Source organism: Hetaerina americana, unplaced genomic scaffold (assembly GCF_022747635.1).
Source record: "Hetaerina americana unplaced genomic scaffold, ioHetAmer1.1.p SCAF_3, whole genome shotgun sequence".
Taxonomy (NCBI): domain Eukaryota; kingdom Metazoa; phylum Arthropoda; class Insecta; order Odonata; family Calopterygidae; genus Hetaerina; species Hetaerina americana.
The window spans coordinates 16067833-16092983 of record NW_027286874.1 but is presented as its reverse complement, the minus strand read 5'-3'; the positions used below and the strand labels follow the sequence as shown (position 1 = coordinate 16092983).

General features: G+C 35.8%; 1 protein-coding gene across 1 annotated transcript in view; it reads left to right on the top strand.

Moving 5' to 3' along the window:
• Nucleotides 1-24196, top strand: part of LOC139690599 (proteasome adapter and scaffold protein ECM29-like) — a 60730-nt gene extending 36534 nt beyond the window's left edge. Inside the window, exons 23-35 of the mRNA XM_071588078.1 lie at nucleotides 2246-2674; nucleotides 2819-2940; nucleotides 3113-3293; nucleotides 3627-3783; nucleotides 4153-4320; nucleotides 4462-4593; nucleotides 10072-10217; nucleotides 12231-12397; nucleotides 15349-15556; nucleotides 15694-15844; nucleotides 15959-16168; nucleotides 16319-16390; nucleotides 23234-24196. Of these exons, the coding sequence (XP_071444179.1) occupies nucleotides 2246-2674; nucleotides 2819-2940; nucleotides 3113-3293; nucleotides 3627-3783; nucleotides 4153-4320; nucleotides 4462-4593; nucleotides 10072-10217; nucleotides 12231-12397; nucleotides 15349-15556; nucleotides 15694-15844; nucleotides 15959-16168; nucleotides 16319-16390; nucleotides 23234-23391 (2301 nt within the window). The 3' untranslated portion in view covers nucleotides 23392-24196. The remainder of the gene's footprint in view (nucleotides 1-2245; nucleotides 2675-2818; nucleotides 2941-3112; nucleotides 3294-3626; nucleotides 3784-4152; nucleotides 4321-4461; nucleotides 4594-10071; nucleotides 10218-12230; nucleotides 12398-15348; nucleotides 15557-15693; nucleotides 15845-15958; nucleotides 16169-16318; nucleotides 16391-23233) is intronic.
• The last annotated feature ends 955 nt before the right edge of the window (nucleotides 24197-25151 follow it).

The window sequence follows — 25151 nt, the reverse complement described above, 5'->3', positions numbered from 1 at the left end:
AAATAATACTGGTGGAAAGCTGGATTATCAAGGCATATATGAGGGTGGGGTGAAAGTTTCTGGCCTGACCTATAGATGGCACCTGCAGATGTAATTTATGGCTTGCATTCTATAGTACTATATCTCACTGGCTTGTATATAAATTTTCAGGGCGATTGCTTTGTTAGTATACATTTGAAAGCTGACTGAACTAGACATCCTGATTGATTACGAGGAAATAGAAAAATCAGAGAAGTGTGCGGTCATCAAATGCTTTTCTTTATAAGGTCTAACACCACGTCAAATTAAAGATGAACTGGATTCCACCCTAAAAGACTTTTTCCATTATATTCAATGGTTAAACAGTGGGTTTCTGAATTTAAGAAAGGTCACAATTGCACTTTTGACAAACTACATTCAGAACACCCTGTTGAGGTCACAACTCCCGAAATTATTGAAAAAATTCATGAATTGGTGATGGACCATAGATTAAAAGTGAGTGAGATAGCTAAGACTACTAGGATGCCAACTGAACTGAAATGCAATATTTTACATGAACATTTGGGCATGGAGAAGCTTTGTGCTAGGTGGGTGTTGCGTTTGCTAGCGCACCATCAGAAATTGACCCGGAAAACTGTTTCAATCGAAAATTTGGTGCTTTAAAAGCATATCCCCAGCAAATTTTTGCATCAATTTATAACTGTGGACAATACTTGGATTGACCACTTCACTCTGGAAAGTAAACAACAGTCAAAACAATAGATTGGACCTGGTGAACAAACAACAAAAAATGCAAAAACAATTTTATTGGGTAATTAGATGATGGCAACTGTTTTTTGGGATGTGAAGGGAATTATTTTCATTGATAAACTGGAAAAGGTTAAGACCAGCGGAGATCAATAATACACAAGAGTTATTACAATATTTAAGGACAAAGTGGAAAGCAAACGAACTCACTTAGCAAAGAAAGAAATCTTGTTTCACCATGACAGCACTCCTGCCCATTTGTCAGTTATTGTGATGGCTAATATCAACGAATTGATCCCCCATCCACCATATTAACCGGATTTAGTCCCCAGCGACTATCATCTGTTTACTAACCTTGAAAAATGGCTTGGAAGTAAAAATGTTTGGAGCAATGAGGAAGTGTCATCGTTGTTGTTGTTAATGGTTATTTTGAGGGACTTGACGAATTGGATTATAAAAACGGTATCACTGCATTAGAGCTATGTTACAAAAAATGTATTAATCTTGATGGAGATTGCGTTGAAATATACTGCGGGGAAAAACAAAAAAAGTTGTTTTTCTTAATTAGGTATTAGTGGGAACTTAATTTTGCCAGCCTATTTAATTTAAGTGGGTTAAAATGTTCCTTTAATGTAATGAGGTCATAGTGAGAATGATTTCCAGTGTTAAGTTAAATCAGATATGTGAGCTATAAAAATGCTTTATATCAAATGAATTAGGCCTGCAAAGAATTTTAGGTGGTAATGGAGTTATCTGTATCCTAATCAAAAGGATATTATAATCAATTTTTGACATTTTGATTAGATAAAATCGTGCTATGAATACTCATGTTTCAAGCTCCATCTGACTAGATAAAATATCAACTTGAAAGATAATGCAAATAGTGCCTTTAAAATTTGACATCACAAAATGCATTGTTAATATTATTAGCTTTAATGACAGCTGGAAGATTTTTAAGATATTGAAATTTTATGATAAATTGAATATTCTTCTCTTCAGCAAGTTACGTTGTTGTAATTATTATTTAATCCTAGCTAATCTCATGTGATGTGATGGCACATGAGTACCTCTAAAAATTTCTATTGGTATGGCTCATGACCTTTTCCCTCTTCCCAGTGACCTCACACAGGACTGGGAAGCTGGAAATTGATGGTTTTTTTTTTTAAATTATCAATTTCGAGAAAAACTTGAAATAATAACAAAATAGTATTCCTATTCCAGTAAAATAGTAGAGTCACAAGGAACAAATAAAAGTTATGCTGTCATTTTCTCCAAATATTTTCAATCAATAAAATGCCCAGGGGCTCCCATTATAACCTATGTAATTTTAATGCATAACTACGATGCCATGGCTCCTATTTTAAACATATGGTTTGGTTTATTTTTAGAAATGATATCATGTGTAGAGTAGTTATCTCTAATGTTCAAATGTTGTATAACCAAATAATATCCCTTAAAAATGGATTGGCTTGATTAATACATATCTCTAAAAATATCATTTTTTACAATCCAATTTCAGGTTGATGAATATCATGAGAAGATCATAAATGATATAACTGAAAACCTAACAACAGGCTCATGGGGAGATAGATTTTCTTGTTGTCATGCTCTGTCTAACATTCTTCAACCTGATGGGATTAGTGGGCCATCTGCCTTAAGTGAACCTAGCACCTCATTGAACTCCCCAGGAATGAGTAGTAATGCATCATCAACTGGCGTGGCCACAACATCTCTCGAGTCTCCAAGCTCATCTTCATCTCTTGCAGTAAACCCTGATTCTAACACAATCTCTCTTTTACCGGGAGTTACTTCACTGCCCAAGTTTCTGAATCAATCATTAATCGAGAAATTGCTTCCACCTCTTTGGGCCAAGTTGTTCTTGGTAATGGATGAACTTCATGATTCCACCAGGAGAGCAGCAACTTCTACAGCACGGCTCCTTGCAAAGGTTTGTCAAATTATCAGTACTTAAAATTTAAACTCATTGGAGTGTGTAAGTTCATAGAATAAACGATATCATTTGGTACTTGTGTGCATTCTGCAAAATTAGACAAGTAGGCCCCATTTCATTTTTCTCTCTATTTTTCTGAAGGTCTGCATTCGTGCATGTGATCAAGATCAGGGGAAGGCTGCAGAGACTGCATTGAATGTCATAGTGAATATACTTTTGGATGGAGGTGTTTGCAGCACTGTTAATAACGTTAAAATTTTGAGGTTTGAAGTTCTGTTTTGCTTTAATTCAAATTAGATTGTGTAATTTTTTGGCATGAATTTGGAAGAAATTATTATGAATTCAGTGGGCTATTTTGATTGAACTCTAGAATACTATAATTATTACATGCAACAGATATGTGTAAAATACACTTTTCTCTTTTCATTTTCACAGCCTTCACATGGTAACCAATTTAGTAACAACCTCAGGAGTATTAATTAAACCTCATTTGGCAAAACTTTTACCTGCTCTCATAGAATCTATGGGAGAAATTGAATTTGCAATTGAGGCAGCTGGTCTGACCTCTAACACACCTATCATTAAGGATGGTTATGCTCGAGATACCATTCGGCAGGTATGGAATTCTTTTTAGTTCCTGTAACTCTCATTCTATGATACTTGGCAATAGTTGTAGGATATCGTTCATAAAATGAAAATGACGGCTTGGAAAAACACCTTTGGAGGTGAGTAGTGTTGGAGTACCTACTTATCTGTTTTACACTTCTATGTAACTATGCAGAATTATTGTTGGCGATTTCTATTAATGGTTGATGAAATGTTACTATCAATTTCAAATATCAACGGTCTTTTAGGTTTATGGCTTAGCTGAAAGTAGCTACTGTTGTTTTTATTTCTTGATCAAGAAAATTGATATTTTTTGAGATCTCATTATTTTGTTTTTCTATAGTGTTTCCAGTATATAGATGGGCCCATTTTGGAAGAGCTTGTTCCTAGAATAGTAGAATTGATGAAAACATCAGTTGGCATTGGCACACGAATTGGCTGTGCACACCTAATTACACAGTTGTGTTCTCTGCAGAATTCTGAAATAGCCCCATACACAGGTAATGCTGTATTCAGACTACTTTCTTAGCACTGGGTTTCTAAGTGATGTTGTTTTGGGATTTAATTCTCAAAATGAGTGAATCCTTGAAACTACATTTGCCATTTCATTATTGCACTGCAGTGCATTTGTTTCTGAGTAGTAATAGTTCATAATAAGTGGTGGTATTATTGTGGTGCATGGGCTCTTTATGCTTCATATTTGATTAAGGTGTGGATGTAATTGTGCATTCCATTGGCCATAGCATTAAAATCACTAGGATTCTTTAGTGATTCATTGGGAAACTAAATTCGGTCACGCTGAAGTTACATGCTTCATTTAGGTATTCATGTAACTGGTTTGAATGTTCGTGTTTTTTTTCTTGAAACAGGTAAACTTTTAGCGGGCCTTGTGTCAGGACTGAGTGGACGTGGTGGTGCTATTTTAGGAATACGCCGTGCATATTCCTCAGCAGTTGCTCACTTAGTGAATAATGCCAAGGAGAGTAGTCTCCATAAATTATTTGCAAAGTTGAAAACTTGGTACCTGGAAAAAGATGGTAAGATTACTTTCCTTTTCAGTAAATATTTTAAAACTTTCTCTGACTAACAATTTTTCTAGCATGATGTCATTTGATGCGATTTCCTAATATCCGAGCGCAAATAATAGATCTTATTTGAAATATAATTTTATAATGCAGATGAAGCATCTAGAGCGGCAGCTGCTCAATTGATCCATGATGTTGCACAACGTGCACCTGAAGTAATTCGAGCTCATTCTTCTGAAGTAATGCCATTAGCATTCATAGCAATGCACGGAGAGAAAACTCTGGGTAAGCATAGCATAGTTGTTTGCTTCACTGTTTAACCTTCTTTTACTCTTCTGACTTCCTCATGGGGTACGTTTGTATAGTCATTTTCAAAAGTCATTTCTGATTTTACTTGATTAAGTGCACTTAAGGGTAAGTGTTCCCCTAGAGTTTTAAGCAGGGTCCAGGTTTTAATTCTGTATGATCAATTTTTAAATTAGCATTTTATATGAAATACCATTTTTTTTTTAATTTTTTGTAAAATGTATCCCATCAATTAATACCTAGAGTTTTAAGCAGGGTCCAGGTTTTAATTCTGTATGATCAATTTTTAAATTAGCATTTTATATGAAATACCATTTTTTTTTTAATTTTTTGTAAAATGTATCCCATCAATTAATAATCATTACCATACCTATTTTTTTAAGCTAAAGCGTAGATATCCATAACGGCAGAAATTACCAAAATATTTGTTGCCATTTTCTGCAATAATATGCTTTTTTGGTGCAATTGTATCAGTTAACATTTTTTCATGCTACTGTCATCAGTATAAGGGCTCCGTACATAGTGATAATAATGCAGTCTACAGAGCTAATCATATCGTGAAAATATCATAAATGGAGCATTTTCCTCATTTATGATCGTAATTCATTCTAGCAACCAATTAGGCCTGAATATGTTAAGTGACCCTCCCATGGTCAACAACTTCGACGAGGTGTTAGAGCTTGTGTGTTCGGATGACCCCTAGAGGTGTGCTGGCGGGAGCAATGATAATTGCTCCTAGTATGGTCACTCTTGCCAGATAGGACAAAGGTTAAGAGCCAGACAAAAGGTAGTCCAAACAGTGTCTGTTCCTCAGTGAAGCGGTTGCCTTTGATTAAAAAATATAAGGCAGGGGTGGCAGGTTAGGAAATGGATTGTAGAAGCATTGGTTGCACTGAAAAAAAAGGGAGTGTCAGCAGGCTGTAGGGAAAATCATGAATGAGGGAAAAGAGATGAGTACTATTGAGGAAAAATGGAAATGTATCAAAAAAGGGATATCGAAAGTTGCAAAAGGAGATATAGGAACTGTTAATAGGAAAATGGCAAGGAAGCCATGGATCACGAATGAGATGATTAGAAAGATAGATTAGAGAAGGAAATAGAAGAATGTACACACAGAGTTAGGCAGAAGGAAGTACATAAAGTTAAATAATAAATTGAGATGGGTTACAAATAAGCAAAAAAAGATTGGTGGAAGATTTAGTTTGAGGATATGAAAAGTTTGCAGAAGGGTGAAATTGGTGCTCTCTACAGCAAGGTTAAATCAATATCGGGAAGTAAAAAGGGAATAAATGAGCTAACAGTTAGAGATAAGTCGGGTAAGATAATAGCTGACACTGAAAAAATCCAAGAGAGATGGAAGGAATATATAGCAGAACTGTATAGTAAAGAACTTAGGCCAACAAGATTAGACATAGAAAAGGAACATGAGATAGAGGAAGATAGCTTTGGTCCAGGCATACTCGACAATTAGATAGAAAGGGCATTAAGGGAGATGAAATCAAATAAAGCCGTAGGGGTAGACAACATTCCTGTGGAGCTGCTGAAAAATTGTGGACTCAAGAACACAAATGGACTGATGTGTAGTATCTATGAGGAAGGAAACTGACCGGAAGACTTTGTGAGAACAGTGTTAGTTCTTATTCCGAAAAAGGTAAAGGCTACATCATGTGAGGACTACAGAACAATAAGTGTGATATCCCACGCAGCTAAAGTGGTGCCCAGGATCATCAACACAATGATAAAGAGAAGGGCAAATGATTACTTAGGGGATTATCAGTTTGGGTTTAGGAAGGGGAGAGGTACACGTGATGCCATTGCAGCAATGAGATTTTTAATCAAGAGGAATATAGAATACAACGAGGAGGTATTTGCCTGTTTCGTAGATTTCAAAAAGGCATTTGTTAGAGTGAATTGGGAAAAAATAATGAGTATATTGCAGAAAATAGGAATAGATCGGAGGGACAGGAGGCTAATCCACGACGTGTGTGTGTCTCAGACTTCTCAGGTGCGAGTGGGGAATGAAAAGTCCTGATGGACAGTGTGAAGAAGAGGTGTTAAGCAGGGTTGTCTATTATCACCAGTGCTGTTCAAGGAGAGGAAATGATCAAAGTGCCATGGGACGAATTGGAAATAAGAAGGAAAGTAGGCAGGAAATTTGTAAAATTAGTTAGATTTGCTGATGACCAAGCTTTGATTTGTCAGTCAGCCAAGGGTTTGCAAGCATTGCTGAGTGAATTGGATATTCAGTGTAACAGGTATGGGATGACAATCAATATTAATAAAACAAAGATGCGATTTTCTAGAAAGAAAAAGGCTAAGCTAAACTTTAAAGTAGGAGGGCAAGAACTAGAACAGGTCGGGGAGGTACAGTTTACACATCTCGGAAGTGTTTTGGACCAAAATGTTCAAAGTAGTAGGGACGTAAGGAGAAGAATTGCACTAGGAAAAGAAGCTTTTACAAGGAGGGAATTGATGACAGGCACATTGAGTAAGGATGTTGTGAAAAAACTTGTTAAAACTTAAATATTGAGTGTGGTTATGTACTGCGCGGAAACATTGGGGGGTGGCGGGGGGGCGATTGTTAGGAGAAATCATAATGAGGCAGAAAAATGGATGCAAAGCATATTGATTGGCAGTGGGATGTTGAGGAATGTGATAGAGGGGAGAATGTTGGGCAAATGAGGAAGGGGCAGGAATAGGATAAGGATATTGGGCAGAATGAAGGGAGGAAGGAAGTAAATGAAGATGAAGAGGGGCTTGTTGTAGAGTAAGATGTTGGGTCATTTTTTGTAAGGAGAAACAAAATATTTATTTGTCAGTTTTTCATTCAAAACCTACCTTGACCGGTAGATTACCTTATTATATAATAATGTAAAGCGAATTTTATACCAATTAAACATTTAATAATATACTGTTGGGGAAGATATGATGTAAAATTGTTTTTTTAATTTATTTTGTAGTCCTCTGTTTAAGATAGGTTTCAGATGGCCAAAAAATTAAAATCCCTATTATTTCTTAGCCTCAACTAACCAGAGAAAACCTAACACCCTTTACTGAAATAAATTGTTTTTTAATTCTGAATGCATATTACCTCCCTTCATTCCTTCCAATATCCCTAATGTTTACCTCCCTCTACTTTGGCTGTGTAAATCTTTCCCTATATCACAATATAAAAATTCCAGCCCCAGTTAAAAAAGCTCTGCATCAACATTTTACTGTCTCCTTTGAATGTCACACAATAATCCTCTTTCCTCTCCCACCTTTCCTAGTACTTCTTTGTTATATTTTCCTTTACATTCATTTCGTTTTTCCATCCATCTCTGTATTCACATCTCAAAAGCCTCCAATCTCTGCCAGTCAATTTGATATATTGCCCAACTCCAGTACTGCTGCCAAACTTCCTGTTAAGTCGAAGAAACACTTAAATCACATTTCTCACATTCATGTTTACCTTGAATAAGGTGTATGGTAAATTGGCAATAGCTAATGTTTACCTATCAATTCCACTGAATCAGTTTTAATGGTTTTTGTTTCTGTTTAGTGTATAAAGATGGGTGTTGTGCTAAATACAATATGATGTCAGAAGTAACAGATGGTTGTTATGCTGAGCAAAATGTACAAGAAATATATTCATATTTAATGATCAAAGACTTGCAATCAGAAGTTAATGCTGCTAATATAGCAAGTTGTGGGCACTAGATGGCAGTATCAAATGTCCAGTATCAGGTGTTAACACCAAAACAATCTGATCATAAATCAATGCTGGATTGGCCACATTGGCTGGACATATGGAGCAATTTTTGATTGCTTTAATTGCCAATTGATTTGAGGAAGACAGACTTGATGCAGGTGTATCTGTTCTTTGCGTTGTTTAGAAGGTGAAGGAGAACTAACATCACCATTTGAATATGAATGAAATGAGTTCAATGCAGTCAAAAGATCAATAACATCTTATGCTTGTAAAAATAATATACCATATTTCCAAGCCCATAAGATGCACCAACCCATCAGATACCACCCCGTAAGGCATAGAAGATGAACTGTGATTTTTCAGGTTAGAATGAACAAAAAATACTTGGATCAGACAGAAAAGGATCAAAGTATTTTGATGTTAACAGTTAATGCGAAGAAAATTGAATTGCTACATTAAAAAATTACCAGTTACGCATATATCAATGTTTATTTATCCCAGAATTTGTTGTAACTGTTGGAAATCATTTCTGCAGTTATTTTAACTATGGCTGTCACTTTTCTCTTTAACATTGTCATCTTCACTTCCATGTAGTGCATTGCTAATTTAATGTTTTAAAAAGGATAGTCTCACTTGTAACTTTCTACCAGGACCTTTTCAATCATAAACACCAGAAATTGGCAGCCATTTCATTCTTGCCATTCGTGTGATGTAATAAGTTGGTGCCTTATTCCCTATCTTTCTTATTCAATTGGCACTATTGGGTTATTGTACTTCTGGTATGTATGCACTGACCATTTCTCTTTATGTATCTTTTACACCGTGACGTCCCAGAAAAGTCAGCAGTAGACATACCTATCACCTATTCTCTAGCTTCAATTATAATCAGTATTGTTGAAACAGTAATCCCATTCTTCCTTTTATTTATTATCCTCTTCTCAACATGTTCCTCTCACTTCGGCCATTTGGGATCATATAAATGTAAATTTTTTTACTCATACTATTACAATTACTAAATTTACTTCTGCTCTCTATATTCTCTTCACAGTCAGAGTTGGGGCAAAATGCCTTTCAGCTGCCCTGTTTCCATGCTCTGAAGGGTAATTCAGGGTTTCCAAGTTTAAATTCAATACCGTATTACAAACTTCTCTCTTAATATCCCATCAGGTTATATGTACCAACAGGTTACATGTATATCATTTTAACTTTTTTGCAAATTCTTATTTTCTGTTAAAATTTTGATATTATCAAAATATGTGTTAAAGGCAACCATATTGTATGCCTGAAACTTCTGAAAATAAGGGTAGCTAATTGTTTTTTATTGGTACTTATTTAATGTATTGGTAGCATGCAGGTTTGGAACATCCAAAGAGCAGTTAATAAGAGACTTATTGAAGTTTAAGATTCTAAACCTTCATAATCACTGTGAATTAGGGCTGAAGTAACCTTATCTAGAGCCATTTCCCATTTAAATCCAGTGGAAAGTGATGCATCAGCAGTGTATTTTACAGTAGTTGTAGGACTTTGCAAACGAAGTGGAAGGAGGTAAGTGCACTGATCTCCAAAGTGGTCCTAAGTCCTAGTTCTGATATAGGAAATGGGTCTCTGTCGTGTAAAGCTATGAACTGTCCAGCTTAGATGTTTAATGCAGATATAGGTGAAAGAATCATTAGCAAATGTGAAGGTCCCATCCTAAGTCAGGTGGATAATAGAACACAGTTGGTAGATTGCTGAAGGGAACTCTGTTTTATTTTACGTTTAAATAGAAAGCAAGGCTTCGGTGGAGCTCTGGGAGGAAGCTTGGGCAGAAGGCACACCCGGGACTGAGGCTGGAGTTAGAACCCACTTGGAACAAATATGTGAACTGATTCAGTTTACATTGGACTCCTCGTCATGGGTAATGAAAGCTCAGGTAAATACTGGTTTAACTGAATATAATCTTGTCAAGCATTAATCATTGCATTCTCTCTGGATTTTATCGAATGGTATAGTCTCTTTCTAGTGAAATCAAAGAGATGCAAGGTTTTTATATTTAACTGTATCAAATTGTACTGTGAAGAATTTGAGCGCATGTAAATCCTGTTTTTTTTAAATCTAAATATCACAAAATACAGGATGGATAATTTAACAATGCTGTTGGATTATGTTTACTCCATTTTAAATTAGATTTATTGAAATCAAATGTAAATGTGGCAAAATTCAGCATTTTATCACAACTTGCAAAAACATGTAATTGTGCAAATTGCAAATTTGTGATTGAATCAAATGATTATGGACACATTTTAAATATGGTCACTGTTTGTTTGCCATTTACTCTTGGAGCAATAGTGAAAGGAATTGGTCAAAATGCAAGTTTTCACTGAAACATAGTCCTACAATAAATTCTTATTGAATTACTAAAAGCTATGTTTACTTGTGGACTTAAAATGATATATGTATGGGAATTGAAAGTGTGTTACTCAGATGTGGAAATACTTAATCACTCCATTTACTTTTGTTTTTTACAACATAATTCAAAAGATTCTGAAAGCATCTTGTATGCATATGTCAAATCATTATTAATTCATAATTGAGGTCATTGGCTTTTAACTAAAGAGAACCACGCACAGGAAACAAATAACAGGGCACAATGCATAATTGCTAAAAAAATCAGTGATCAAAAATGAAAAACTTGTGTTTAGGTTGACAAAAATTTCACGATAAACAGGAAGTTATAATTTTGCTGTCAGTGCAAGAGATATGAGTAAATATAGAATCCTTCCAGAGGCATTGACACATTTGCAAAATCCATATTAAGTTTATTAATTTAAATTGTGAAATGTCACATACTATTATAAAAATATTTTTTTAAATATATAAGTGAAAGCTGCATAAAAGTGTTAAATTACTTTATTTTTAAAGTATTTTGGGCGAATAATAATATTTTTTGGAGAGATTTCAATGGCCAATGATGACGAAGTGAGGAAGAAGAGGGTTGGGATGGGAGATGAGAGGGGAATAGGACCCCTCGAGGCTCAATTGCTCAGTAGAGAATCCTTCCAATGACTGGTATCTGCTGGACCAGCTGGATGTTGGTGGCACTTTAACTGAGTTCAAGCTGCAAGAGATAATGGGTGGTCACTAAGGTATGGACGTGAAGCATAGGTAGAGGGATGAAAGGTATTTAAGGGAGGGAAGGAGAGAGAAAGGAGAAAGTCAGAGGGGGAGAGGTAAGGCCACCTTCATCAGGCAAAGAATGATTACTAAATGACTGCAGATAGATCACAGGGAAGTGGCATGGAAGGTGAAAAGAAGGGGAGAAGGGTAGGGGAAGAGGGATGATGAGATATGGATGGGTAAAATCCATGAGGATAATAAGACACGGGGCTGAAATCTGAATTTGAACTATTTTCTGATGAATATTCATTCATAGAGGTCAAGGAGATGGTCTGGGGGACTCATTAGGAAATATTTGGATCATATGTACACAATATCTAATATAATGTCATGTGTAGGACTGAAAAAATGATGTTGTTGAATCAAATATTTCGCACTATCCAATTTTCAACTTGCTAATGTTGATGGGCAGGACTACTAATTCTATTTTGCCTAATTGTGTTTTTCCGTCAAGAGACTTAACTGTATCAAGTGATTCTTATAGTTTAGTCATGCACATCTTCAAAACTAAGACTGATATAAAATAAGATTTTTATCATTTTCAAAATCTTATGGTATTCTCTTTGATGTTTACATAATCAGACTTGAAATATGTTGCTAAATCATGAAATAAGTAGTAAAATATTAACATGACAGTACTTATGTATATGGCTACGTTTTTAAAAATGCCACAAAACATACAAATCACAAGCGAAGTCAAAGCATTCCGCAGCTGTCTCAAGCAGCAACTTATGGTTCCTAATTCAGCTGTGAAATTTTCTCCTCTAAGGCTGCAAGAGCAGCTGGAACTGTTGCTGCCAAACTAGGTTCTGAGTTGGGGCCGGATCATCGGATACTGCTTGTCAAAATGCTGACTGGAGGTCTTAAAGGAAGAACTTGGACAGGGAAGGAAAGCCTTTTAAGTGCACTTGTACCAGTGTGCACATCTACCTGCTTGTAAGTCCTTTATTGATTTCTTAAAATGCTACACATGGTTTATTTCATTAGTTCTGTGTTAGTTGTGATACATGTCACTGGAATGACTTAGTAGGTCCGGTGGTTGAGGGGTAAGGTATTGGATTGAAAACTGAAAAGTGAGGGGTTTGATTCCGTTTACATTATTTTTGGATATAATATTCAGGCACTGCAGGGATCTTTTGGATTAAAGTGTAGGTCAATTCGTTGGTCTCTTAAGTCTTCTTTGCCAAAATATGTAGCTTTAAATGAAGTGAGGTGCAGTGCTAGCAATAGTTCATTTAACACCAATCAGATAGCATCAGATGGAAAATTTTATAAGGGATTGAATATTAATTAGAAGACGATCCTTGTTAAAAATTCAAAAAACCGTAATGTCAAGGGAACATTATCTGTATTGGTAGCTAATTGCCGAAGTTACAGGTAAAAAACAAAGTTGCTGAATATCATTACCTTATTGAAAGCACAGGCACAGATATAATTATTTGGACAGAAAGCTGATTATCCACTGATATTGCCGACGGCAAAATTTTTCCAAAATTCTTTTCCATTCACAAAAATGACCGAACAAATAGAATCAGGGGTGGTGTCTTCATTGCAGTTATAAATTATTGCTTCAACTGGGCTGGGGTAATTCCCGGTAATGGAAAGTATTTGGTGCTCAATTATGAGTCCTCAAACCAAAAGAATTTATGTTTGTGCATTTTACAGACTGCCAGTCAATGGAGACAATTCAATACTAGATTTAGATCAGCAAATCTAAAGTTTTTTGTCTCAGCACAAGGATCGTAACGTTAAAATCAGTGGAGATTTAAGTGTCCCAGCTATTGACCAGAGCACATATAGTTTTGAAATGGGTGGTAAAGACAAAGATATCTGCAAATTGCCATCAAATTCTTTTACTTTGAACTAATTGAATCAACTTGCCACTTTACCTACTAGGGGCAATAATATTTTTGATTTGTTAGCTAGGAATATTTCCAAAAAAGTCTTAACTATAGAAACTATAAAATAAACTAGTAACCACAGGGCAGTAAATGCTTAGTTTTTGCTTCATGGTGTCCGAAATAAGAAGCCTAAAAGGAAAATTTACTTGTTAAAAAAGGGGACTACAATGGCCTAAAGTGCGTGCTACAGAATCACTTTGCAAGTTTTAAGAAAGATAGTAATCACCGAAATAATAAGAATACATGGAATCACTTCCTTAAGATCACGCCCTCAGCAATCAACTAGTTCATTTCCAGTAAATTTATAAAGATAACACGGAACATAAGTGGCGCAACGCAGATGATAGAAAGGCATTTGCATGTCAAAGACTGTGCCACGCCAAGATGAAAAATATTACCGATGATATCTCTAGCAACAAAAAGAATGAGATCACTTAAGATTATAAGATATCTAGGGTGAATGCCAAGAATGAATTTCGGAAATCGTTAAGGGAATTCAAAATGAAAAGGTTAGCGGGAAATTTGAAAGAGAATCCCAAAAACATTTTGGTCATACATCAAAGAAGTTCAGAGAAATAAGTCGACCATTAATTCACTCAAAAATGATACAGGCGAAAGAGTTACCAGCAATTTGGAAATTCAATTCCTTCTTTCAAAGCGTCTTCACTAATATCTCACAGAAAACCCCAGATAGCTTACTAAATCGTGCCGGTCAACAGATGGTCATTATTGAAATCTCATATACTGGAATAGAACGTTTGCTGAAAAATACTATGCCGAATAAATCTTCCAGGCCCAATGAAATACCCGCTCGTATATTTAAGGATCTAGCTTTGGAAATTGCGCCATATCTAGAAATAATATTTAAGAAGTCGCTGGTAGATGACAAGCTTCCCAGAGATTGGAAAACGACTAATGTAACACCGGTATTTAAAAAGAGAGACTAGGAGGAACCGAGTAATTACAGACTTATTTCCCTCACGTCCATTTTTTGTAAGGTTATGGAACGCATTGTGGCTATTTCAAACTTGAGACACCTCGATAATCAGAAGTTATATGAAAAATCAGCAAAAAGAGCAATTCCCTCCTGAACGCCTACTGCATTGGGAACACTGAAATGGAATGTCTAGACTTAATTAAATACTTAGGCATTACCCTTACTCATGATATCTCCTGGGTGAACCATATATGGGGAATATGTGGACAAGCTAACAAAAAATAAAAATTTATTAGAAGAATACTGGGTAAATGTGATGGCAAAGTCAAAGAGAAATGTTTTCTTTTGCTAGTTAGGCATCATTTAGTTAATGCTGCTTGTAGATGGGATCCTCCCAACGTTGTAGTCATTGCAGAATGGGATTGCCTGCAGCATAAAGGAGTTAGATTTGTAAAACGTTGTTATGATGAACTTAGTAGCATATCAACTATATTACAGAACCTAGGCTGGGAATCACTCACAGAGCAAAGGTTAAATTACAGATTGAAACTCTTGGATAAATTGGAAGGACATCTCTTGAGCAGTGATGCTGAAAATGTATTTTTACCCCATTTTACTACAATAGGAGAGATCATGCTATTAAAACTAGAGAGATTAAGTGTTGAAGAGATAGATTTAAGATGTCATTTTTTCCACGAGCGATAGCAGATCAGAATAACATTTGTTCAACCGCGGTAGGGTCATTTTCAGGTAAAATTATTCTGGTGTGTATTCAGCCCCTGCCACTTACTCTGGCTGTGGCTTGTAGCAATAAAATCCACAAAGGCTTCTCTAAAATTCATATGATTATAATCTGATGTTGAATCTTAAATAAAAACTGGTGAAAAATATATATTCGAGGTTTATATATTATAAAGTCTCCATTTAAGCTTTTGTGTTATAAACTAGTTATTGCAATTTTTTTCTTTGAAGCAAATGATGATGAACCCATTTTAATATGGTCACTTTTTATTTGTCATTTAATCTTAGTAACTTGTTTTCTTTTCCAGAGACTCATTTCCAGATGAATTAAAGACTGATGGAAAACTTTGTAATGAAGTCATTGAGGCTGTGCTTCTTGAAGCTCGCAAAAAAGGAAGCAGTCAAAGTGTTTTGTATCGGTGTACTGCTCTGCGTACCCTTGGAGAACTGTTGTTCACGTTGAAAGTTGATCGATTTGCTGATGTATTTGCAATTGCAGATAATATGCTCTCTATGGTAAGCATGCTCTTAATTTTTTTCACAAATTTTCCAACACTTAAGTGATTGAGCTGGAATTTTAAGGAAATATATATATTATATGTATTGATTTTGAGCGCACTAATTTGACTCATGAGTTGGCATTTTACATCCAGGAGCATGGACCAAAACGTGGCTCTGAAGGAGAGGATATGGGCAGTGATGAGGATGATGTTCCGCATTTCGATCGAGAAGAGCTAACTAAGCTACGTGAAGCAGCATGTGAATCTCTAGGCAAGGCCTGGCCCAGTAATTTAGAAACGCAAGGTTAGTTTCTGTCTCGCGTGGGGTTTCATTCTGCTCTCTTTTTATTATGTTGTCTGTTATCGTATTTTTGAGCGTACATTTTCCTTTATGAAATGCATTTTGTAAATATTACAGTTAAATTCCGTGCAGTTGTTGTGGAAAAGTGTGTGGTATGTTTGCAAGCGAGTACACGTCCAGAGCAAATTGCTATAATTGAAGCCATGAGGCAGTTTGTGGATCGTCTCATGTTGCCAACTTTCAATGAAGATGAACTGGATGAAGAAGCTGAGGAAGATGTGCAGAGAGTGATTCAAGGGCTTGGGAAGACTCTTTCTTATGTCATTGGTATGTTCTTGATTCTTGTGAAGATATATCTCTGGCACATTGAGCTTTTAATTTACTTTCCCTTGTATTTAATTTGTAGATTATATAATGTTAAGATCAAGTTGATTGCAATCAAAATGTTAGTTGAAGAGTGAAATTGTTGTTTTTCAGGTATTCCAAAATACACAAAACTGAGGAAGGAAGCCTTAAATGTTTTAACTCTTCTTGGGAGGAACTTAATCAGTAAGTTCTTTTTGTATTACTTGTACGTAAGGTGGAACATTGTAATACGAGCATGTTCCATTCCATGACCTTTGTCATGCATGTAAAACGAAACGCTCATTTAGTGAATCATTTTTTTCCATATAAAGTAATGTTAAATACGATAATGCATTCCATGCTGAAAAAAAAAATTTTTGTTTAAGGTTATTCAAATAAAATTGTATAGACATTTTGAAAAGAAATTAAGTAATTGACTTTGTAATTCCACACTCCGTTTAAAACAAGACCAAGGTTTTGATGTTGAATGTCATCATCAGGTGGTCCTCATAGAAGTCAACTTGGTGTATAAACCATCTGAGTGGTGAAGGGGGGGTAAAAAGGTAAAAATGTACATAGGTGGAAGGAAAAGATAATTACATCTTTCGGTGTCAATTGTTGACTTGGAGGAGTGGTAGGTCTAGGAGTGAGGAGTGGGAGGGATACAAAATTTCATTGGGAAGTTTATCCTTGCAATCGACACATTTCAAATTTTCCAACTGCTCCAAAGCATCAACTCTTTGACCTTCATTTTTTCAAGATGAAGTAATTTAGTCACAAAGTCATTTTTGTGGTCACTTTCGATGTTATTTTCCTAGTCTTTAGACATGTTTGTGCTATTTTATCCTTTCTTTAAATTTTCGCCCTGTTTGCCCGTTATACTTAGTTATCATGTAATTAATAAAATTCCTTGAGTCCCAGGTGCTTGCAGTAGGAAGGATTTATCAAACAACATGACAAAAACGTTCAAACTAATCAATATTTGTGTGGATTGATTACTTAAGCGTAAATCCGTGTTGAATTATTGTGACTTATAATTATGTCGCTGACGTTTGAGTTCTATCGGATTTTTTTCGTTTATAAGTGAAGTGAAAACTTTTACCTTAGTCTGAATTACTTGAGTGAATTCTACCTAATCACTCACTCATTCGGAGCTGACGAATCGTATTCGTAATGCACGCGAAGTGAAATAGCCGTTTCTAAAAAAAACCCCTGAGGTAGGAATCAGGAAAGATACCACCCATGTAACATTATGACAGTAAAAAGTGTAGGACGTGCGTAGAAAAAGTTTGGACGAGCCACCGAAACAAGTGCGAAGCAAATGGAAAGCTGAGATACCAGTCATTGGAAAGAGTTTTAAAAAATTGTGAGGAGAAAGTTTTTTCCCACGGTTAATTGTCACTCCATTTAACTGGTTACATGGGAAGATTTCACTAGATAAAAAAGCATCAGTGCTTTGGATCGGAAGTAATAAATTTGTAACACTTGATGATGAATGGGCGCAAAAAGATACAGTAGCAAATTTTCACGCCTGGATGAAGAATATGAAGTTGTTGGGAAGACCGCGCCCTCTGTTATGGAATCCATTTTTGTATGTTTAATGGAAAGCGCAGTTTAACTTCATCACACCGAAAAAACTGCTGCGAGTAATCGAAAGTGCGGAGTTCATTCAAGTAGGAAAGTTACGCGAAGAAGTAATTGGGGAAGCACAGCCATTACGCGGATGAAAAAATTCATCCAAGGACAGACACATCAGTGTTAAAAAACATAGAGAATCCTGTAAGCAGAAATTAACCCGACAGGCTTATGTTCTTATTGAACTCGAGTTTCCAAATAGTGAAATTATGGAAGAAACGTAGGTTTTAATATGTAGAGTTACCGAAGTGAAACCACGCGACTCACAATTCTGTGATATATACAGCCTTTATTGGCTATATTTGTTTTACTTACTGTATTATTTCAAACAGACTTGCCTCGTTAACGAATTCGGTCATAATCATATGGTTTAATTCGTATGTCATTGCCAAGATCATTTCAGTTGTTCACGTATTCGAACATCGTGTTATATTTGTTTGTTTTTGTTTATATATTTGTTCTGGAATACTTTTTATTTTGGAGGAATACCACTTATGCTGTTGGTTGGAGCATTATTTGTACTTTGTCTTGATGATATAGAATGTCTCTGAAGCACATCAAAGTAAATAAATACATCGTATTGTCACGCAGGCAGCTTGAGATCATCGACATGCTGACAATTGTGGAAAAAATTATGAACTCTAGTAAATTCTGATTATTTTATCGTCAATATATCTCCTATGTATGTTCACCGAGAATCAAATTTAAGTCTTTCGTACTTTAGAATTATTCAGGATCACTAACGTCAAAGTAGAAATAATTGGACGAAAGTGGAATGCTCATTCGACTCAGAATATTTTTAAATCAGAAAGGTTCAAAGTTGCCACAACTACTGCACAAAACATCATCTGATGTTATCGTACTGAAAATACTTGAATACATAGATTGTGGGAGACAGCTAAATTGCATTAAGGCGAAAAATCACGTCAAAATATCTGTTTCACATGTCAAGGAACATCAATTTAAATCCCGTTAAAAAGATCGAACTTATCTTTATACATAACTAATTGTTCTCAAGGCAGATGCATTCACTTGAACTTTTACTTTCAGAGCACACATATGAAGCTTTTATGACACCTGCGTTGCTGAACCCTTGTTGTAATTCCTGCCAAACAGGCGCCATTTTTACGGGGCTTCTATTTTACTATCGTCTCCATCACGATTATATGTTGTGCCGAAGGATTCTAAAACTTTAATTTTTTGCACCACTTCTGAGTATTCTTTTTATTTAGTATTTTGCCTGGTATATTCATGGTAGTAGTTTTTATGGGAGTCGACCGACAGCTCAGGTCATATGGTATAGTCATTATCACAAATACTGCTGCTCTACGTTTTGATTGAGTTGGCCTCTTTTGTGTGTATAAAAGCCTTACTATGTTATGCGCAGATGGTTATTTCTTTCACGTTTCATGAAATCGAAATCCATTGTGTTGTGGAGGGTAGTGCACAATGATCATTCAATAGTATTGTGGCCGTCGAGGTGATGGAGGATATATTTGCCTTAGATCATCGATATTATCGGAAATTTTTGATAAATTATGCATTATCTTGTTAACGCATCCTTTCAAGTCTACCAAGAATGTGCTGGAAAAAAATTGGCATCCTTTGAAAATAAGTACGGGAGAAAGGGAAGGTTGCGATTAATGAGGAATATTCGGTGGCCTCTGGCCTCGCCGGATTTAAACCTGTCGACGCGATATTCTCAAGGATGGGCGAAATTTTATTACTTCAGTTATTGATAAAATTGCGAAAATTTCCACATTTGTTCTAAAGTACCATCAGATGTTTTCACTCATCGAATAGGCTGAATGTTTCCGAGATAGCACACCTACTTAAATGGCCTTATGTGTATACATGTGTAATTTAAGAAAAAGGCTTGTCGAAACCCCAGAATAACAACTATGAACTAACCATAACTGTTCAAGGCTGCAGCATTATCAGTTATCCACTACAGAACACAGTTCAATTATAACCTGTCGAAATAGTGTCATTGTTTAAGTCTCAGGGTGCTGTTTTTTGCCGCTAACAAAAAGGAAACCGATTCATTGATTTGGGCTAAGGTATTTTCAAGGCGAGGTACAAGTAAGGACATGGAGGAATCATAATTGTAGGGAGGATAGTTACGGAAAGTTTTCCCATAGCTAAAAAGTTAGCGTGCCGATATTGAAGGTTCCTTTGTGTTCTTACTTTAGAAGGTGATTACATGTTTTTCTTTTTTATCGCGTTTGGTTCAAACGAGAAAAATGTCCATTTTTGTTTTGTTTTCCGTATTACCTGCTTCTTAGTGACCTAGTCTTGTCAATAAGGCATAGGCCGTTGCGGGTTGCACCAGTCGCTGTGACCCTGATGTTGTCGGCGCCGCTGTGACCCTTTCCTAGACCCTCTCGGCCTTACCCAACCCCTCAGCGAAGACATGAGGGAACCGAGAAATTACAGAACTATCTCCCTCACATTCATATCATACAGTGTCATGGAACATATTATTGTTAGTTCGATAATGAGATTCCTTGATAATCAGGAGATACTGATGAAAAAACAGCGATTTCCGAAAGGGTAGTTCTTGGGAGGGGCAACTTACTCTCTTTGTTCTTGATAATTAGGATTCGGGAGATGTTATTCCAGTGGACGCGGTGTTTCTAGACTTTAAAAAACTCCTCAGCGAAAGTAATCTCATGGTAAACTATTAACAATGCTGGAAAGAAGCCTATGGCATAGATACAAATATCCTGGGCTGGATTTAAGACTTTTTAAATGGTCGCGTACAAAGGGTACGGCATATTATAGTGTTAGCTCAAATACAGTAGAAGTCAGTTAAAGTGTTCTCCAGAGAAGTGTTATCGAACCTCTTTTATTCTTTCTTAAGGTTAACGGTATTAACTGAGTGGTAAGTTACGTTATTTGCCGACGACCCAATTTACCAAGATATCCGTAGTCTTGAGGATAAAATAACTTGAGCAGACTACCCAATGAAAAACAACGTTGGTGCGGCACTTGGTAAGCAAATTAAACTTGAGGGTGTGTGTATTAATGAATTTTCGGAATAGTAGTGGTTCCATGCCGAATGCGTATTGCGTCGAAAATACCGACATACCATACAAATACCGAAAGTGTGGAATAAATTAAAGACTTAGGCGTAACCATCACTCACGACCGCTTCTATGTGAAATATATTCGGGGAATATGTGGACTAGCTAACAGGAAAGTAGGATTTGTTAGAAGAGTATTGGGGAAATGTGACGGAAAGGTTAAAGATAAATGTTATCTTTCGCTAGTTAGGCATTTAGAATATGCTGCTATTATGTGCGATCCTCACGAAATTGGATTGATTTTCGAATTAGGTTGCGTAGAGGAGCTAAATTTATTCATCGTTGTTATGATAAACTGAGTCGCGTATAAAGATTGTTAGAGAATTTAGGTTAGAGATCACTTGGAGCGAAGGTTAAGTTACAGATTAAATATTTTGCATGCATTGGTGTTTTTAGTGATGTTATTTTATATATATATATATTAATATATACATATATATATAAATATATATATATTAATATATATATATTAATATATAAGTATATATATATATATATATATATATATATATATATATATATATATATATATATATATATATATATATATATATATATATATATATATATATATATATATATATTAGCCCCAGCATGCTACGGTAGAAGAAATTACGTGCAGAACAGGTAGATTTAAGATGTAATTTTTCCCACGAACGACGAGGGATTAGAATGACCGTATCCTGCCGCACTATGGGGGAAACAGTATTTCCCTTTTTCCATTCTAAATAGTCTAGTATATTTTCATTGTATTATCTCGTCTTAGTTATTGTCCTTGTAACTAACCGCTCCTCTTGCAGGCGTGGAGAAGTATATCCCACTTCGATGCTGTAGTACATGTACTTGTAGTTGTCATGATATGCATTATTCGAATATTTTACATTTTTATATTGTAACTACAAATTAAGGAACATTTCATTTTTTATTATGTATGCGTGGTGTGTAATCACACTCTAGCGATTACTTGCCGGCTAACATGTATTATATTTGTGTGTATGTATATATATATATATATATATATATATATATATATATATATTTATGTACACACACTTATACCTGTGTACGTAACAAACCTGAGGACGTAGTCTTCATGAATGTGTTCACATGTTGGATTCTTCGGGGATATTTTAATTTGTGCTATTGCTGTGTTATCGTCGTATGTCCAATGTTTAATTCCACAGTTTTCCTAATTTTCTGTTGCTTGAGTATTTATTCATTTTTCGGATTGGGGTTTAATGAATGTAGGATTGCGATTTAATTTGCGCGGTAGAAACCTTGTCTGAGTGATGAGCTGTATGCACCGGACAAATGTATACGAGCACTCGTACATTTATTTGACACGAGCTGTATAGTTTATCCACCCCGCCCCGTGGTCTTTCATTTTACATTTTCTCTTCCAGGCATTCGTCTCAATCTTTGATTGCTTTTTGAGCTGCCTAAATAGTTATCGATGCCCTTGGAGAACACTTTTGGAGGTTTTTCTGTCCATGCTACGTGTGGAATGTATTTTTTTCCGTCGAAGACCGATCTATTTTAGAAAACTTTTCGAAAAACGTTGTTTTTGCTAGTTCCATTACGCATGTGATCATTTATTTTTAGAGTATTCTCCGTGTGAATTCTTCCTTTCGAAATATCAGTCAGAAATCAGAAATATCAGGGGATACTTGATAAGGTCGTTTGGTCATTGGAACAATTCAGTTTAATGAATCAATTATTATTCTCTAGTAAATAAAAGAAGAAGGTGAACTTTAATTTGAGTATTCAAGGTTAGATTATTCATGAAACCACTCATCTCGTCTACGGTTATGTTGGCGTTAACGTCGCTAGTCAGTAGTTACTTTGAATGATACAATAAATTTCGCTTCTGTAGAATTTACAACTCTTATAGGAATGTCGAAGTTTTTATTCGTATTGGCAGTCACTAATTTTCGAAATATTGTGTAGGTCAGAGTGTTAAAAAAATGATGAAAACATCTATCTCGGGTGTCCAAATGAAAGTTTCCGGAAATTCGTTTTTCTCATCATCCTCTAACTCCGCTCTGCCGCCGCGAGCCCTCCAAGCGACACATCTCGTGATCTCTCTTCGATCCTTCGGGGCGAATTGTGGTTGTGCTTCGCCCTGGTATGTTTCATTATTTTTTTAACTGGGCCATTTGATGTGAAAGCACTTTCTCAAGAATCAGGTCTTTAATATATTTAATATTTATTACTCACTTTCATCTTAGTTTGTCTTCGAATTTGGCGTTCACACTATGCCTGCAAACTTTCATCTTTTGGAGGACTAAGTCCAGTGCGAATCAATATTTCCATTTCTACCCCACAGATTCTGGTCGTCGATTCCAGCTTATTGCCTTGACTGAGGGTCCTCTGTGTTCCGTCCTGAAGGAGGTGAAACAGGATAGTCAACCAGAAGTGAAGGCCAGTCTCAGTCGATTCAACGAGGTGCTTGCGGAAGAAGATTCCACCAAAAAGGGCGATTAACTCTTGAAGAAGGCTCCACTTAACTCCCGTCAATGTCTCCTTCTCTCCTCACACTCTTCTGTTCTTTAGGCTCTTGTGAATATCTCCTCGGGCGAAACCATTCTTTCAGAAGAATAATAGTTTGTCTTGATTTCCCACATGTCTTGTGTCCTCTAAAGCTATTACAGAGTTGTTCCCACGGATTGAGAAATCTTAGGGAGTGTGTGAAACATGTCATGCCCCCTTTCATTTTCTTTGGTCTCGTGCATTTTTATTGGACCCAAAAGGAAGGAATCCATGGTAACACCGGTGATTTTGTTCAAGAGACCTTGGATGCAAGGTCTTAACTGATTGCTGATGCATATTGAAGAAGTTTTTTGATGTAATTATTCTTGAGTACTCTAGCGGAGATGGGGAATATGCGTCATTATTTTACCTGGTGATATTATTGTTAGTCATTGTTTTGTATGATTTTAAATATCTATTATCGCCCTTCTAAAAAAGTCTTAGATAAGACAATTACTAAGCCAAAGTGATGGACATGTTATTATTAACTTTTACTTTTAATAAATTAAACTTTAATAAATTTTACTGTCTGTTTCTGGATCTAGTTCAGGGCATACAGAGTGATTACATAACACAATTGCTTGATGCCTCATTGATTATCTAATCTTCGGGCAGTAGTGGTTTCTGGGTGGACAGTGCACTTTTACCCGAATATATGCACTTTCTGATGGATCTACGTTTCCACTACTCACGAAATAATCCTTCAGCAATCATGTGCAAAAAATAAGTTCAATCTTGACCTAATATAGTGACAGATCATTCCAAGTCATATGCGTAATTTTTTTTCAGTAAAAATATATAAATTTTCTAAGAATTGGTATCTCCTGTTTTTCATTAAACAAATTTTAAGCCTGTTATTTTGTTCGTGGAGTTCAACTTATCAACAGATATTTTGAGGTTGGGTGGCCTTTTTAGTGGTGTATGTAGATTCAAATATTCAATACAATAACTTTCAGAAAACGCTTTTTGATGAACTATTTTTGTAATATTACACGAATTATTAGATTTATCTGTTCTCTTAGGCCGTCGATTTTCGTAAAGGGTTCAATTAACATTAGAAATAGTTTTTTTAAACAAATAGGAAGGCATTTTTCTATAGAACATAGACCATTCATGCACATTTGATATTATAATCGGCTGACAGCATGGGTGGCACGTTAGGAGTGAAGGTGCGTGTGTTAATTGCATTCTGACAAAGGTCAGGATAATCGACGATTCGGAGAAGTTGGAATTTGTGCGTAATCGGCACTTTAGTGCGTAATCGGCACTTTAGTGCGTAATCGGTGCAAGATTTGAGTTTAGGTAAGCGGTTTTAAAATTTCAAAAAATCATCATTTTTTTGTTTTAATTTTTCAAGCCCATATTGGTAAAAGCTTTTTAAGATTTCCGTTTAATGAATTAATAAAAAAGACGATATTTCAGAATTTAAGTGCATACACTTATTATAACTGTTACTATAACTAACCAAGAGTCTGGTGTTAGTTTTAGCAAGGAGCATTGCTCTTGTGTCATTACACATCAAATAGTGGCTAGCCATGTCTTTCGCAGTGTTTAACAAACGATTCGATTTCAGCAATGACGTTGATATCTCATCATCGCCCAATATTTACTTCATTGATTGATTTATTTTACTCTTGGGCCATTTAAAGGAGTGAAGGCAAAAAGAATCCTGGAGGAAGGACTTTGCCTCGGGTAGGTCAGCATCTGTTGGTGAC